The 17,969-nt window shown below is 39.4% G+C and overlaps 1 protein-coding gene across 4 annotated transcripts in view; it reads left to right on the plus strand.

The window, feature by feature from the left end:
• GALNT11 (polypeptide N-acetylgalactosaminyltransferase 11) overlaps positions 1 to 17,969 on the plus strand; it is a 46,441-nt gene that overhangs the window by 22,301 nt on the left and 6,171 nt on the right. For all 4 annotated transcript variants that reach the window (XM_066550935.1, XM_066550918.1, XM_066550927.1 and 1 more), the window contains exons 5-10: positions 2,903 to 3,028; positions 4,331 to 4,580; positions 6,856 to 6,973; positions 8,588 to 8,740; positions 11,299 to 11,517; positions 14,625 to 14,729. In XM_066550935.1, the coding sequence (XP_066407032.1) occupies positions 2,903 to 3,028; positions 4,331 to 4,580; positions 6,856 to 6,973; positions 8,588 to 8,740; positions 11,299 to 11,517; positions 14,625 to 14,729 (971 nt within the window). The remainder of the gene's footprint in view (positions 1 to 2,902; positions 3,029 to 4,330; positions 4,581 to 6,855; positions 6,974 to 8,587; positions 8,741 to 11,298; positions 11,518 to 14,624; positions 14,730 to 17,969) is intronic.

Consider the following 17,969-nt stretch of genomic DNA (forward strand, 5'->3'; position numbering starts at 1 on the left):
ATATGTCTGGTGTAGAATGGCATTCTCTTGTTATGCTGGAAGTTGATTTCTCTGAGGTCAGATCAAATGTCAAGATACAAGAGAGAACAAAGATCAAACACTGTTCTTTGCTGATAAGAATGTGTAGTAATTAAAAGCTTGTTTTGTTTTGTGTTTTGGGAGCCTATGGCTTGCTATAAAGTGTTTTGTGCAATTTGTTGTGTGTTCAGAGCTTGCCTTATTTCAAAGCTCAGTCTTCTGAATGTAAGGATGCATTTGATTGGTACCTGTGTTGAGGCAGTAATACCATCACTCTTCTGGTCTGTTGTTAAATTGAAGCAATTAGTGAATTTGAACCAAATTAAGTTCAAAACATTCAGGTAGCTATTTTTGCCTTTCTGACTTCAAATAAACTTGTTCTGAAGCCAAAGGCAGGAGGAGGTACTGTTTACACAGAATTACTGCTCTTGATGCTAATGATCCTATGGTTTTGCTGCTGCATAATTTTAATGGATGGATTCTTGCAAAGAAGAAAGGTGGGGACTGGGGATGGTTTGGGAACTGAGAAAATGGATAAAACCTTTGGCTGTGCTATGGATATCATGAGCTCAGGCAGATTACTTGATCTTTATGCCCCTTTGTTTTGTTTTTTCATTAAAGATTAATTTTCCTTCCATTGCCTGCTTTCTGAAGTGGTGTTCTAGATGAAATTTGCTCTAGTTCTTCACCTACAAATACGAAAGCTGTGCTACTCATCAGTGCTGTTGTGCAAACCTTGGGCCTTTGCACCTTGTTTTGCCTCAAAAAGCTTCTTAAACTCAATCATCAACAGTTTTACTAACCAAGCAGGCATTGCCATGGCTCAGCTGAACCCACTGTTGTATTTTTTTTTCCATTCCCTGAAAGGTAGGATTTCTTTTTCTGGCATAACCTCTTTCTCCCTGATTTAGCTTTAACCTGTTATGGAAAAGCCTGAGGATGTGTTTTGGAGGCTGTTACTGGAGGCATTCTTCTGTGTAGAAGGAGAGATTGAGGAACAGAAAAGGAGCCAATTGTCTGCAGCTCAATACTTTAGAGTAGTTTAAAATAACAACACCCCAGACTCCCATCCTAGGGCCCATTTTGCCTTTGTTGCATAGATATGGAACAAGGTAATGCCTGAAGTAATTTTTGAAGACTGGCTAAAAGGGAGCAATTCTCTCTTTGGAGGAAAATTTCTCAGGACTGAAGCAATTTTTTGGGTTGTATCAGAAGTATCAGTGTTCCCAGTGGACATGAAGGTGATGCACAAAAACCCATCAACAGCAAAAATCCCAAAATGTGTCTGAGACAAACCTGCCTGTTAAGAATGATTTGTGATATGGGCACGGTTGCCAGCAGAATGCCATTTTGTGTGGGTCAAAACTCTGCTGGCCCTTCCATTCTGCTGCTCAACCAATGTTGTGGACCTGGTTTAGCTCCTGGTGTGCATGTGATATCTATTCCTCTTAGTTTTACCTTCCTATTCTTTTCAGAAGTTTGCAGATGTGAAAATCCTTCCTTGTTTATTTGCATCATCTGCTGAATTTGATAACTGAGCTTTTCTGCCTTGTGCTGGCCCATTGTTTCTGCAGGTGTACACTGTTCTGCTCTTGCTATAATCAATCAGGTGAAGAATGATTCAAACATTATTTAATTTAAGGTGTGCAAATCTGCCCTGCTTTTTGAGTATCTCATTTGGAAATACTTCAGAGATTATTTAATCAGTTTTCTAGGAGATTTTCTCTGAAAACATCTTCCCTATTTTCTCTGGCATATGATGTCATTATTCCAGACCAGGGAGAGAATTCCTATGACTCAAATGAATTCTGTCTGTATCTCCCCAGAGAGTTTCCTTTGTCTTAGAGTATTCTCTAGCATCATACTTTCTGTGTGTTACCTTCTCACTTCTGATCCACCATGTTTCCTTGCAGTGCAAAGGCTGAGATCTTAACATTTGGAATGGCATCTGGGAATCTCCTGCCTGAAATCTCTTATTCCTCCTTAAAGTTACACATATATTCCATTGGCATTTAATCTTGTTAACAGCAATTTTAATGTTTGAGCTGACATTGATCAGAATAATGTTTATTTTGGCATATCCTCTGACAAAAGTCTGTCTGCCTCTCTGTACTATGGTTCTCTATGAAGTCTCAGTTGGGTTTTTGCTTTTCTTTCTCATTTTATATTCCTCTTTATTTCTCCATAAGCTTATTAATTTATGCTTTTCCATTACTTCAGTCTTTATGTGTCCATCTTCTCTTCAGTAGTGCTGCTTTAATGTTAGAAACCACTGACTTTGGGTGAAAGAACTATTGTTACTCTTAAAATTGCCATTGATGTTAGCTAAGTTACAGTAGTGCCCATAGACTCCAGTGAACTCTGCACTCCTTCAAAAGCACAGGCTTGCTTTGATCCTTTTGGGTTTTAGAAAAGCAACCAGCTGTGAGTGAGTTGGACTTGGTATCTGTTGTTCTGTCAGTTAAGCAGGCACAGATAATATTAGGTGTCTTCCTGCCTCTTTTGAAAGGTGTCAGCATTTGTTTTCATGTATGGAATGTAGTAATTTAAATAATTTGCCTGCATGAAATGTTTATTGTTGCATCTGTTGCAAATGCCAGTCACCATGAGAAGAATTTGGAAATGTGTTTCTTTGAACAGCAATCTTTCAATTTTTTTTGAGCCTACTAGTTCCAGTTAACTTGAGTAATGTACTAAAGACATTGGAGGGAAGTATAGGATGTGTGAGTATTGTCCTTATGATACTCTTGGTTTGAAGCTCTGCTGTGTCAGGGTAATGTTTTGCTCAAGATTTTGGCCATTTTTGAGTTAAATGTCTTGAGATTTTAAACAGAGGTTTCAGAATTTCTTTCTTGTTGTTGAACTTGTGTTTTCCTTTTTTCAGCTGACTTGAAAAAAGACTTGAGTGAATATGTTGAAACTCAGCTTCCCAAAACTACAAAATTGGTAAGAAATGAGAAGAGGGAAGGCTTGATCAGAGGAAGGATGATTGGAGCCTCTCATGCCACAGGTACACTTGCTTTTCTCTCTTTTCCTTGCATACTTTGATTATTTGTTTGGGTGACTTCTCTTTTTGTAGTGCAGCTTTTCAGATGTTGCATGTTTGACCTGTGGTTACTTTAGCCTCCTGAGGGGGCTCTGCATGTCATGCCACACTCTAAGCTATGCAACTTAGCATTATCCCAAATCTTTCTTCCCCTGCACTTTCTCAAATGAGAACTGAAATTTGGATCCAAATTTGAGTGATTTTTATACCTTGAGACACTTTGAGTGTCTCAGCTGATGATTCTTTTCTTTTCCTGGAGACATTTGCTTTCAATAAAATAAGGTACATTTTAGAGCGTGTAAGTGAAATTGTGAAACAAAACCAGTATTGTACTCTAAAAAAGTACCTCATTTTATTGAAAGTTATGAACACAAGTTATCATCATCCCAAATCTTCCCCTGCACTGTATCTCAAACAATGACTGCAGTGTTAGTGAGACAATGTGGAGTTTTTCTTATTCCTGCCCTGAAAGAATGTTGTCTCAGGAGCATCTCCATGTGGTCAAGATTCTGTAGTTGCAGAATATTTTTTGCATGTTTTATGTGCAAACTTTTGGTCTAAAATGAAATCTGCTCCCTTTTAAGGTACACTAATTGAGTTTTTAATGCTCAAATCTAATAACAATGTTTTTCTGTATAAGCTCTTCTGTTGCAGTGAGTGTTAATTGGGGAAACCAATATTTGGTGATTCATAAACAGCCTTTACCAGAATGTGCTTTCATTTCAACTCTCTGGCATCTGAGAAAGTGTGCTACTTTCTTAAATAATTTTGAGTGGCAGATAAATCTCTTAATTGATGTTTGCCCATTAGCATTGTAACAGTATAATCCAGAGAGAAGATTGAAATGAATTTTAGCACAGCTTGGAAAATGCAAGCACAGTTAGTGGAATTTTAAGTAATTTTATTGCTCTTCTGAACTGCAGAAGTTCCATCCCCATGCTCAGTCAAATACTGGCTGTGGAGTGACTTGTTATACTTGCATGCTCCAAAGTTGTTTTCTTTAAAGCTGTTTCCCATCTCTTCCATATTATTCTAGTGTTATATAAATTTTATGTTGTCTCATAAGGATGCTAGTGCCTTTTTACACCAACTGAGCATGAGGGTGTGTCACAGATCAAACTGCTCTTACTGACATGTTGCAGGTAATCTCTGTGGAAATTGCCAAGCGTTGCTCTATCTAATGCACGTGTGTTTGCACTGAATTGCATGTTTGTGTTCCATGGCACTGAGGAACTTCCTTGGCACTTTGTGTGGTGTGGTCTGCAGGGAAGGTGCTGGTGTTCCTGGACAGTCACTGTGAGGTGAATGAGATGTGGCTGCAGCCTCTGCTGACCCCCATCAGGGAGGATCACAGGACCGTGGTGTGCCCCGTGATCGACATCATCAGCGCAGACACCCTCGCCTACAGCTCCTCCCCCGTCGTGCGCGGGGGCTTCAACTGGGGCCTGCACTTCAAATGGGACCTGGTGCCCCTGGCAGAGCTTGAGGGACCCGAGGGAGCCACTGCTCCAATCAAGTAAGGCTCCTCCCCTGTGGTGAGAAGCTCAGTGTGACACAGGGGTGATCAGGAGCACTCCCTAAGCAGTGGGGAGTGGTCTCTGGCTGTGCAGGTTTAGGAGCGGGTGCCTAACCTGTCAAATATCTGACTTGTTTATTTCACTTAGTTTTGATCACTATTCCCTATTTCTATTTCACTTTAGTTTCTGGCATTTAATCAGGAATTAGATATATCTGTTTTATTAGGTCAAGAAAGCACACTTCTAGAAAATGCTTATACAATAGCAGCTTTTGCTGAAGACAAAATTCTGGGGGAGCTTAGGGTAGCCTGTATTAAATATATCCAATAACTTCACTTTTGAGCTATGCATTGATGTTTGTTTCCAGTCTGTTGATGTGCTTGGCTTAATGATAATTTTGATACTGCCTTTGTTCTAGGAGTAGCCTGCATATCCCACTAATAAGAACTATATAATTTCTGTGATGAAATGCTGAAGAATTACTGGATTAGGAAAATCTGTTTGTGGTAATAGGAATTTGTTTTTGTGGTCTTTTGAGAGTTGTTTTGAAACAAAAGTCTCAGTAAAGCTCAACACTGGAACTTGAAAGTTACCTTCCTTATCTTTTAACCATTGATGGCTGTGTGACCTGTACAGAACTGGCAATACCTGGTTCTAGTGGATGTGTAGCTGATGTAAAATGGTGTCAGCGGGCACCTTTTATTAGGAGCAGACATGTATGGTTCAGACACAAGAACAGAACTCTCCCAAGTGAATTCCTTCATGAAAAGAACCAGAGCTGCTGCAGCAAAGACAAGGAGCTTACTGTGCTTTTTCTAGTTGCAGGTATCAATCTCAGTAAAGAATTCAGGTTTGTCAAGTGGAGGAGCTGTCCCTTTTTTACAAAATTACTCTTTGTGTTTAAGATTTTCCAAGTGAATCAGAAATTGGGTGTGTTTTCATTTCTCTCTCATTCTCTTTTCTTGGACTGTAAATAAGAGCATTTCTGCTGCCACAAACAGTTCCAGCACAGGTTCTCTGCTGTCATCTGACAGCTCAGCAGTTGGCCTTCCCATGTCTCCCCATCCCAAGATTTTTTCTGAGAAGCCAGGAAATCATTAAGTTATTTAACAGCTTGACTGTCTTGTTTGGAAAGTGTCACTGTGGCAGTTTCTGATCCTGGAGGGAAAGGACAGACTGAAAAAATCTGAGTGGGGAATCAGCATTGGGTGTTAAAATCTTTATTGTGTTAAGAGCTATTCTCACATTTAATGTGGTCAGTGGCTGAAGGTTACTGTTGCTGTGTTCAACTCTGTTGTTGCATTCTTTCAACTCACTTTTATGAAAAGTCCTGTTCTAAAAAGACAGAGAATTTTATAGTTAAAGCAAGTGTAACCATCTCAAAAGATTGCCTTTTCTGAGTATGAAAGTGATTTTTCCTACCTAAAGGTCTCTGCCTCCTTTGAATAAGGAGCCTAGATTGCTATTTAACCTTGAAAAAGGCTTTCCATCCAACAGAAAGTATTGCATTTTAGAGACTTTCCACAATGAAGTATTTTTGTGTCAGAGTGAGAAAATTGAGAGTAACCTTTCAACCCAGTTTTTAAGGTGACAGAATCTGTTGTAGAAATTTGTGTGAGAACAAGCAATGAAATATTGACCTAGGCTTGGTTTCATCACAGGGGGTTTTTCCAAGGATGGGAAAAAGCCTTTTTCCAGCCCATGGGATGTTCCAGCTATCATATCACATTTTTATGTAGTGTTTTTACTCTGTTATACACTTGTAGGTCATCCACATATTCTAGTGTTGTGATACAGTAGGAATTCAACCTAGAGACTGAACAGTGAGGATCATATGCAGATTTTTACAGAATAGAACACATTCTAGTAACATACAGGCAAGGTAAAAAACTGGGAAATGCCAGGTATAAATACACAAAGTGTAAATAACTTGCCAGTAAACTGATAATTGAGTCAATAATGAAACAGAGCTGCCTCTGGCACTTAGTGTTCCTCTTTCTCTGTCCTATCCCTTTTCCTCAAGTTTACCAGGTAAAGAAATATGATTTATGGATATTGGAACAATGGAAGATCACAAATATCACTTACAGATCTGCTTTTGCAAATACTTTGAGACTAGAACTCATGTCTAAGTGGCTGAAGGATTTTAATTGTGTTATGTCAGTTTATCAATTTGGACTTTGGGACCAACAGATTCAGCAAAAATTACTGTGTGGGGTTTTTTTTCTCTGTCTAAAAGAAAATGAACTTCCTTCCTTCCATGCACCTTTTTAGGTCCCCCACCATGGCTGGAGGGCTGTTTGCCATGGATCGAGAGTACTTCAATGAGCTTGGGCAGTACGACAGTGGCATGGACATCTGGGGAGGAGAAAACCTGGAAATATCTTTTAGGGTAAGCAGAGAATTTACAGCTCTGTGCTTGAATGTTTGTGGCTTTTTCTTAGTTTGGTGGTGGAGCTTTTCATAAGAGCTGTAAAGAAGAAAAAAAGGAAAAGAAGAATTATGCAAGTTTTTAAAATTAGTTTATGAGCAATGTCTAATGAATTTCACAAATTGATTAGAGATGTGTGGCTCACAGTAATATTGCTAAGATGGAAGCTTAGTGTATTTCCTTGGACAGTTCTGCCTCCTTTTTGAGGACCTGGAAATGTAAAGGTTTCTGGAACTACATTGAGAATTGTGGAGAGGAGTCATCTTGGTTGAAAAAGTAATGAGAAAATCATAATCAGTGAAAATGGAGCTGCATTGGGCTTCCTTTATTTTCTCTCATCTGCCCTGTCACTCTGCTGAAAGAAAAACAACTTACTGTGCTTAATGTCGTGCTTATCTCTTTATTTTTGTAAAGGGCATTCATCAACAGTTTGACAAGAGTCTGCCTGAAAATGATATGCTATCATGACAGATATGAAAAGGGGATTAAAAGGTGAAGTTAACATAAAAAAACCAAACAAACCTAAAACCAGACACAAAGCCCCCAAAACTTTAGAGAATCTGTCAGGTAGAAAGATCAAGATTAGCGTTCAAAAATAAGAACTGGAATTTCATGCACTTGAGTGACTTTAAAGGAGTGCATACTGAATAAATAAAATCTTTCAATTTTCTGTATAAATGTAATTATTAGGTATCTGAGTAGAAGTGTATGGAGTGTGAGGAGATTATTGTTGTTATCTTGTAATACACAGTTTCAATAAAAAGGGCCTTGAAATATTGGAACACATTCAGAGAATTTAGAGCTTCTGGAAGTCCCTGTCTCTCTGGGGGAGGGTTGGAAAGAAGTTGAGTCTTTATCTTGTCTAGAAGGAGTTTTAAAAGTGTCTTGATTATGAACTGCTAATGTGGGATGATTTTCTGGGGCTGGAGAACATATTAGTCCAGCAAAGGGCCAGTGCTGGTAATTTTCTGGTAGATGAAGTTAAAAAAGCAATTTTAAAAAAAGAAATGGAAGTAGAGTGTAAATAAAGTGTAGATCCCTGGTACCACAGATAGAGACTCCTAAATGTAGCATCTGAATGGGAAGAGTGTTTCTGAGTTCCTCTGTTTTAACACAAACAGTTCTGTCCAGTAAGTTTCCATACTTAGTTGAAAATCTCTCCAGGTTCCCTTGATGACAAAGACTGGTCTTTGTTATCTGTCACAGAATTGTGGACTATTTTCATGCAGGTAAAAGAATTTAGGTAACTTAATCTGCAGGATGAGTCCTAGCCCATATATCCCAGTCTTTTCTGCTAGGTCATTAGAGCAAAACAGCAAAATTTTCTGTTTGTCTCTTGAAAGCCATGATGTGTTTTGTGGAAAGTGTGGTCATATGAGAGGAATAATCTTTTGTAACATGGAGATCTAAAAATCTAATTTGTCAGAAAACGTGACATGAAGGCCAACATTGCTGACACCTAATCCTGTATAATGTATAATCCTACCAAGGTATCCCTTGAAGAAGGGGAGAAGTTAGTGAGCAATCTGAGCAGTGAGTGAGCAACCTGAACATGTTCTGGTTTTTCATGGACAGATCTGGATGTGTGGGGGCAGACTCCTGATCATCCCCTGCTCCAGGGTGGGACACATTTTCCGTAAGAGGCGTCCCTATGGCTCACCTGGGGGACAGGACACTATGGCTCATAACTCACTGAGGCTGGCACATGTGTGGATGGATGAATACAAGGTAAGGAACAGTTCTAGGTCATGAAATAAGCTTATTGAATGGTTTTGACTCTTTTGTTTGTCAAAGAACTGTGTCACAGTGAGATCTGTTACAACTCTGATTGGGTTTTCCTTCTGCAGCCAGAACTCCTAATGTTAGTTCTGATAGGAATTCATAAATTCTGTAGAATTGTAATTTGGCTTTTGAGTCCTTCAATCTCCTCCTTGTTACTTTACTGCCTGCAGGAGATTGAGTTTTATGCCCTTTTAGTGAAGTAAAAGATGATGGATGAGCTTTTGTAAGCTCTGCATTGCATTGTGTCCAAATCAGTATTACATGGCAGCCTTGTACTGTGCCTTCAGGTAGTTTCCATGTTGCTGAGACAGGGATATTTCTGGCTGCTTGTTTGCTTTCTGTTTTAATTAGCAATCTGCTTCTTAGTCTGTCTTGCCCTGGAAGAGCAATCAGGACTAATTTCTGGATTCAAGGGCAGAATCTTGTCTTCAGATCTTGATACTGATGCTTTTAAACATAGATCAGGGGTTTCTGAGTCCCTCATCTTTGAGATACTTAATGACATTTTGCTCTCTGAGACCACAGGATTTGCTGTGTGCTCAGTTCCTAGGGTCCCTACAATTTCTATACAAGATAGATTATATTAATTTTATGTTCTTTGGAGGTTTATGTTTCATTCCCCATCCTTTACCTTGATCTTCAATTTGAGGAACCTGTTAGAGGTCATTCATTTTTATCTCCATTCTTCATCTCTGTAATGCTTTGGTGGATCTAATCTATCACCTTCCCTTTTACCAATGCCTGGGCACAGTTGTTTTGTGATTAATGATGGCTTTCTCTGAAGCTTGGACTTGTTTCTTTGTTCTAATTTCCAGTTGAACTGATTTATCCAGCAAGCACTTGAGCTGCTGATTCTAGCAGTCTCTTATCACAGATTTGTGTCCAGAACTTTCCCAGCTGTTTCTGGTCTGATTCTCTGATAGCTGCCAGAGAATGTATGGAAGACAAGCTTGGAAATATTTTTGTTTTTGTAAGAATAATGCAAGTATTTAGGGCCAGTATAATTTACCAAAGCAATCTAACAATGCACAGTACAAAGATAAGACTTAAAGGAGTAAATATCAGTATTTAATAAATGAAATGGCATGGAAATAATTCAGCAAAATTTTCATAACTGTCAAAAGCAAAATGCAAAACTATAAGTTCATGTATACAGTGGTAATAAATAACACATGCAAGGTAGGATACCAACATTTGGACTTCAACCAGGAAAGAGGAAATTGGAATAGCAGAGCTACTTTTTGAAGGAGGCCAGATTGTGATGTCCAGTCTGTCTCTAAACTTCCTCAGAGCTGACCAACAGTCCAATGTACCCCAAGTACACACTTCCCCTTCCTTTGCTGTTAAGATAACATTGATACATCAAGTACATCCAAATGCTCAAAGATCTTGATGAGGAGAGATGTGTAACTTGTCCAGAGGTGATGCTGTCTGTTTTCTGAGTATCAGATAGCAGGAAATATTTGAAAACTGTCAGAACCACATCTTGGTGGGTGGATTCCAGATGTCTCTTAGAGATTAATCCAGCAAAATACCATAGTTCAGTGCCCTGAAAACTGAATTCTAAATGGTACCTAGTAAACAAATTATTATGCAAACACAATGCCTTTTTTGTGGGCTCTGTAAATCTATCTGGAATTAAATGCTAAAAGGGGATTTTTTCCTAGTTTTGGCAATAGTATTCGTGCCATGTTGTACATTCATGAGTTCCTGTTTCTCCCCACTGTTGTCTCTGCTTTGGAGTCAAACAGCACAGGAGATTGGGTTGGAATTTTAATCCATCCTCACCTAATTTGTGTATCATCATAAAATAGAATGTGAGAAGAATAACTTTGTGGGAGCCTTTTTGGAGATGATGCAGATGAATGGAAAGAACTGGGCTTCCCAGAAAGCCCAGGTGACAGTTCTGATTATTCACATGAATAAGGTGTGTTCCCACTGAACTTCATTATATTAGTCCATTTATAGGTCTATTCTGGAATGGTTTTACCCTGACCATTTGTAAAGTTGGAAGGCTGGAAACTGTGCAAGACAAAACACACTGGAATCCCACAACAATAAAAACAATCCATTGAACAATCAAAATAATTTCAAGACACCTTTGTCAGATGAGGCTGCTGATGATACTTGAGTGTTTTTTACTTATTGATTTTAGGATGCCTGTATTGCTAATGGAATAAAGTCAGGGGCTGATTTGTTTCTTCCTCAAGTTGGCATCTAACAAAGATCAGCAAATTTTTACCCAGGAATTATCTTAAAAAAAAAGCCTTCAGTTAGAAAGATTAGCTCAGAGTTAGGCAAGATTAAATCTCACTTCCTGTGACAATGCAAGCATTGCAATTTCCTACTGCCAGTTTCAAACCTCCTGGTTGAAAGCACTAACAAAATGAAGTGAAATTTTGGGAGTTCTGGAAACAGGAAAAAATTGGGAATCAGTAATCTGAAATTACTTGAAATCTGAAATTTTTTTCTCCTTTTCCCCAACCTGTTTCCCTTAAATACAGGAGCAGTATTTTGCTTTGAGACCTGAGCTGAGGATGAGAAGCTATGGAAATATCACCGACCGTGTAGAACTGAGGAAGAGGCTGAACTGCAAGTCCTTTAAGTGGTATTTAGATAACATCTATCCTGAGATGCAAATATCTGGGCCCAATGCCAAAGCTCCACAGCCAGTTTTTATTAACAGAGCACAGAAACGACCAAAAATAATCCAGCGTGGAAGGGTAAGAGAAAAACTTAAATATATGGAATTCTGGTGTGTTAATTGTTCTGAGACCTTTTTACCTTAAAGACTTGCTCAAATACAACAAAAATAGTCTGATTCCTTAATTTTGCAACAAGCTGTCTTGAAAATAATAGGATTTTTGTCAAATCAGTCTGATCTATATTTCAGGTCATCCTTAGGCTAGATATGTTCTATGAGGTTTCTTACCTTGAAGTTCTGACTTAGGAAGTTTTGCTGTCTTTAGAATGTGTTTTCATGGCTGTTGGTTCTGAAGATGGATTTGGATAGAGAGAAATTTGGCCTCAAATATTCATGCTCTGTTGGTTTATGATAAGAGTACAATGTAATTAGTTTCCAAACTCATTGCTTTTACTGGGTCATTTTCTGCAAAGGTGAACGTTTGCATCTGAGGCTGATGATGGCTTTTCTAGTCTTGGCTGTTAGCTAATGAACAAAAGATGAGTTTTTCTCCTCTCTTTTTTTCTTCAAAGTAGAAGTGAAAAGAAAAATTTTTATGTGCATTCATGAAGAAAATCATTATTAAATTCATGCCTTAGCTCTGAGGTTACCTTTGCTTACAGGTTTGTATGCAGGCAGAGTCACCAAACAGCTGCATCTGCTCTTTCCAGAGTCAAATTCCCCTGATGTGTGCTTTTTATGCTTCCCAAAAATAACTGATAGTTTCAAACCCAAGACAACTATCTCAATGTCTTCCCTGTGGAAGAAAATACTCTGGAGTAAACTGCTTCACGTGCACACAGATGATGGTTAGCAGGTTCCCTTTTAACTCAGTAGTTGGAATCATTTAGTAGTGATGTCCCTCCAGGCTGCAGTAGCTGCTGGTTCTGCAAGAAGTGAGTCAGGAGGACCTGTGTTCATACAGGACCTCTTGGCACCATTAGATTTTTTTCTTGGAAGCAGCTGTCTGGGAATCCTCAATTTGTGCAGTATTTTTATAGCAATATCCCAGCCAAGCTGTGAAGTTTGTTATGTGGTTTCCCTGAATAAAACTGATGGGCTGATTCCCCTAGTTGTTGGATGCTGTTACTCCCCTAGTCAGACCTTTTCTTCTTCTTTTTAAAATTTAGTAGCTTTTTGCTTTCATTCAGACAGAAATTTGACTGAGAAATTGTTGATGTTGGAGAGAAGTCCACCAGATCCTGGAGGGATCTGAATATCTCAGCAGCACTTAAAGTTAACTCTTCCCAGCAGTTATTTACCATGGCTTAATTTAGAGAAAAACTTTGTGCACCCCTTAAGAAATGGGGAAAAGAAGTAGAAAAATGCAGTTCCTTGGCTTGGTTCTCTGGGGTTCAAGAATTATACCCAGCATTGTATGAGAGAGTCAGCTTTGGCTCTGGTGGCTGTATAAACTATTTCCAGATGCCTGCAAGGAACAGAATGATCAGCCAATGTCACCACTGTGTGCCAGACTCTTTAGGATTTGGGAGGAATCACTCCAAATCTCAGTTTATTCTCAAAAGCTAATTGGGCCACAGATAAGTGGTGGTTTGACAGCTGGGAAGAAATATAATGATCACAAATGGTTGCAGCTGTTACCAGTGAAATCCAATGCTGGCCATCATGGCCAATTTAAAAAAAAAGGACAAAAATCATACAAAACTCATGTAGTCTATGGTTTAAAAACCTTCTGTTGAGTGAGGAATGATGAAAATGAGATCTGTGCTAGATCTGGGGTGTGAGGAAATGTTACTTAAAATGTTTTGTGTAATTTGTTTTAGATGTGTGTGGGGAACAGGAGAAGCATGGTACACTCAAGGCAATTGTTGTTGTGCCTTGGGACAGCTATTTCCAGAAATGGTGTTTAGTGAAAAATATTATTTGGTATTTGTGCTAATTTTTGCTATCATGTGATCAAGCAGTTTGTTCCTTTTATTACTGGAAGGGTATTTTGGTTTCTAAAAATTTGTAGAGTCAATAGCAATGCCAAGACAGCTATGGATGCCTTCATAATAAAGTTCAGCTGGCTAGTTAATCAGCCTGGCCTAGAGTTCAGGACAGCAAATTCTTTTTTCCTCCACATCCAGCTCCAGATTGGAAATAAGTGTTTTTAATGTGGGTGTCAGATCTGAGGCCCTGCCATCTCTCAGCTCAGAGTGTGCAGGCAGTGTTTGCTGCCTGCAGAGCCTGATCCCCACCACATCAGGGGAAGCAAAATTAACAGGCTGGAAAGAAGTCATCTGCTGGCCAGCAGTTAGTTCAGAGCATGTGTGTGATTTAAAGCCAGAATTAGAGGTGCTTTGTCTCCCTGGGTACCTCTGTGGGGATACACCAAGATCTTAACGATTTTTTGGTTCTTGAAATAGAACTTGAACATTGTACAGCAGAAAATGTCTTGGATGTCTCTTAGGGTGGGCATCACTGTTCAGATCAGGAGAGACTGGCAGCTTGCTGAGAGCCTCCTTGTTTGCTTTGATGGTGGCTGCTTACAGTTCTGCATCACAGGACAGGATCCTGACCTGAATCAGTCCTCTGATACACCATTCCCCTAAATCAGACTAGGTGGGCCATTAGAGCAAAAATAGCATTTAGATGCTTGTAAAATGTTCTCTCTCTCTCTGATCCATCAGCAAAATACCACAGCTGATAACAGTGGCTTTTCAGTTACATAAATGCTCTTGAAAACCAATTTGCAAACAACATAAATCTCTGAAGTTGTTTTTATTTCAGTAATTCCTTCTCCTTTCTCAGGGAGGCTGTCCTGTTCCATGAAGAGAAGCTGTAGGAGGAGACTTATGTTTAAGTTAACTGTGGGAAATGCAGTTTATACAGTACAGTCAATATTCCTGAATAGAATTTGTAGGGCCTTATGCTTCCATGGAGAGTGAAGAGGGCAAAGAACCTTGACAGAGTAGAGCCAGGATGTGTGTACTACATTTGTACCAGAGAGAGAAATCTTGATGTAATTAGGAAGCAAATTGGAACTATTTAATGCAGTTTTTTCTCCAAATTACATGAAAAACAGAATGGCATTTTAAGAGGGAAGATTTTTTTAGTAACTGGAAGGGTTGGTTGAGTTTTTTTGAGCACACTAGGGATCCAGGGCTGTTTTTTACTGACTGTCAACTTGTTTTCCTTTCATAGCTGTATCACCTCCAAACCAACAAATGCCTGGTTGCCCAGGGCCACCCAAGCCAGAAAGGAGGCCTGGTGGTTGTTCGGGAATGTGACTACAACGATCAGAACCAGGTATGAGATTCCCAATTATATTGAGTTCATTCATGTCTTTACAATGACCAAAATGTTTTCCTGCTGGCAAAGTGCCCTGTGTGGCATCTCATCAGCAGACAGGCTGCTGTCAGAGGGTCATTCAAACCATGGGGCTGGCCAAGGACACTGTGGAGCTCCTACTAATGCTGAGTGTTGGATGTCATAATCTCCTTCTTTATGGCATGAATCTCTCTATTTGGCTGAAGGCTGCCCTAAAGTGGCTCCTGATGGGTTCATAATCCACTGATTGGCACTTCAGAATTTGTAGCAGCTCTTTCAGTTGGTTCCTCATACTGGAATTGAGAGCAGCCCTTTCCTGCCCTGCTGGTGTTTGTGTACTGCACAACCAGTCCTCTGCTGCTGGAGTGGCTGCAGTTTGGGATAAATGAATGATTTGTTGTTAAATAAAAGGAGTTCAGGAGATTCTTTGGCTACAGGTGAATTGCTGATCTGGGGATTAGTTAGGGATAGATGTGAAAACCTAATGAGAATTTTTGGATCACTATATGAGGCCTTTGCTGTTTCACTTCTTGCAGGTGACAGAAATTCAGGACTTGGATAAAAAGTCTCCAGGATAGAGAGATCTTCAGCTAATGCCATAAAGGCTTACATAGCTAAGAACTACTCTGAGAACTTTATGATTTAGAGCCCTTGGGATCCAATTCTAAAATCTAGGTTGGATCTAAAGAGAAAAATAATCAAAGGCACAGAATAAATGGAGCATGGGATGTAAAGCAGCATAGCTTTAGTAAAGGTGGGTTGTGCTGGACTAACTTGATGCTCTATGACATGGGCAACAGTTTCCAGGGTATGGAAACTGCAGCAGTGGAGGCAGAGTGATTTGTGACAGTCCCAGCAAAATGCTGTGGGCTTTGTCACCTAATGGGACTTTCTGCCTCCTGTGGTGGCCTCACCAGCTGAGTGGGACAGAGGAAGACTGAGGGGTGTTTGCACTTCTCAGGATAAGTGTGGCTGGCTCTTGACACGTGGCCTCCAGGTCCAGCTGTCAGACAGGGGCAAGTACAAGTACATCCTTGCACTTCACCCCTGGAGCACTGAGAAATCATCACTGTGACCAAATTACCAGTTCCTGTGTTGAGGGTAGATTAATTAAAGCTGGCATGAGAATGGAGTTTTTCCTATTTGTTCTATTCCATTAGCTGTAGGACAGTCAGCAAGTCTTGTAAATATAAATGCTGTGTGAGTATAATAGTGACTGATGGGCACCATCACCACCAAGTGATTGCACATTTGCAGTGCCAAAGCTGCAATTCTGAGCCATTCTGCCTTTGGGTGAGAGAACCTGGGCATGATGTCCACACAGTTATGCTTCCCTTCTCCTTGCTGCAATATTTCTCATAATGAAGTGCCACATGCCTGAAGGAAAAACTCTGTTGATTTTCCACATCAAAACTTTTTTCTGACCTTTTTTAATCCAGGAGAACAAATTTCAGTTATCCCTTTGGTGCTGAGAAAGACAAATCTGTGCTCTGATTGTTGATCTTTGGCTTCTTTTCTCATGAATCTGGTTTACTATTGGTAAACTTAGCAATTATTTCTCATAAAAAACCTGGCTGTGCTATCTTCTTTCACAATGATTTTGTTCTCCAACCAAGGATGGCAACCAGCACTGTTTTTCTGCTATTACACTTATTTTGTTCTCCTAATAAATCCCATGAGTGCCTTCAGCCAACTTGCTGTCATAACCTCTTGAACAATCTTGCTATAGATATGTGAGAACAGTGTAGAGAAAGATGACATTTATTTAGCAGCTTCTTATAAAAATAGCAAGAAACATCCTGACTATTGGAAGCTTTTAACTGTAGTTTCACTCAGCTTGTTGGCATTTTCAGCTGGTTTTGCCCTAGAATTATCTGGTTTATGCCTTTGTCCTAGGAAAAAAGCCTGTGTTTGGTCTGGTGAATGCATGTGAGAGTTGACCAGCCTCTCTAAAGTCATGGGACTGGCCTTTAAAGCAGTTCTGTTTTACCTTTGGTTTATGCTTGCTTTGTTTTCTCTAGCCTTCATGGCTGCTAAGGAATTTCAAATTCTCATTTAACTTGGATTTAAAAGCAGTAACAGGTATTCTGTAGCTTTCAATTGCATCAGCATTATGGGCAATCCTTTTCATTGTAGTTGACTTAGATGGTCATCATTAAGTAAAGTTGAAAATTAGTCAGGCACATCACACTGTCCTGGTTTCTCAGGCTTGACATGACATGACTGACATTCAGTTCATATTTTTGCTATAGAAAGAAAATAATAGGGGAAGTGGGTTTTGTATCTAGAAAATATATTTAAAATTATGTCTATAAGTTATAATGAAAACTAGGATGCTCCATTAACTGTAATAGAAACAGTCTGGGATAATTCTGGGGACTGGACACAATCCCAGTTTTAGAAACCAAAGTCTTCACAGTAACTCTGCTAGTTAGGAAGTGCATGCAGGTTGAAAATATCCTGCACCTCTGTTGCCTCTTTTTTTAAAATAGATTAGATTTTTTTAATTGTTGTGTTTGGGGTGGTTTTTTTGGGGGTTTTTTTGGTGTTTTTTTTTTAATTTTTTTTTTTTTATTATTATTTTAAGAAAATACATAGGAGGATAAAAGAAGAGAGGTCTCAGAAATGAGACAAATCCTGGGAGGGCACCTTTCTGCTTACAGGCTTTAGATACTGTGTGCCTGCCAGGAGTTTCTTTGCTATATGGGGCTGTTGCTCCTGACAGCCTTTGGCAGCAAGAGCTGAACATTATCCTTTCAGTCTTCAGCAGAAAATCAGTTAATAATTTCTGGAGTATGCTAAGGCTTGCAATTGTGTAACAAAGAAACCTCATGGGGCGGCTTTGCTTTCCTGGTGCTTGAATCTGTTAATAATCTGCAAATTCATAGTGATACTCTAATCTGGATTTGGAACCAAATTTGGGCCTATTTTTCCCCTTTCCTTTGTTTTCTACAGTAAACACATAATTAGTTTGAAATTAATTTTGGCTGTCTTGTGTAAGCCTTTCTGGTGAAGCATCACACTGGGTTTAACCACTGCCTTGTGTTCTTTGCCATCACTCAGCTTTTGATTGAAGATCTGTTCCCTGTGTCACTGCATCTTCTCTCTCCATTCCTACCAGTTCATCTCTTGTTTGGACTTGGCTCCATCATTGTTCTTTCCATAGTAATTCTCTCTGGCAAGTCCTGCCATTTCTCCATTCTCTCCTCCCTCTTTAAT

Source organism: Molothrus aeneus, chromosome 1 (assembly GCF_037042795.1).
Source record: "Molothrus aeneus isolate 106 chromosome 1, BPBGC_Maene_1.0, whole genome shotgun sequence".
Classification (NCBI taxonomy): Eukaryota; Metazoa; Chordata; class Aves; order Passeriformes; family Icteridae; genus Molothrus; species Molothrus aeneus.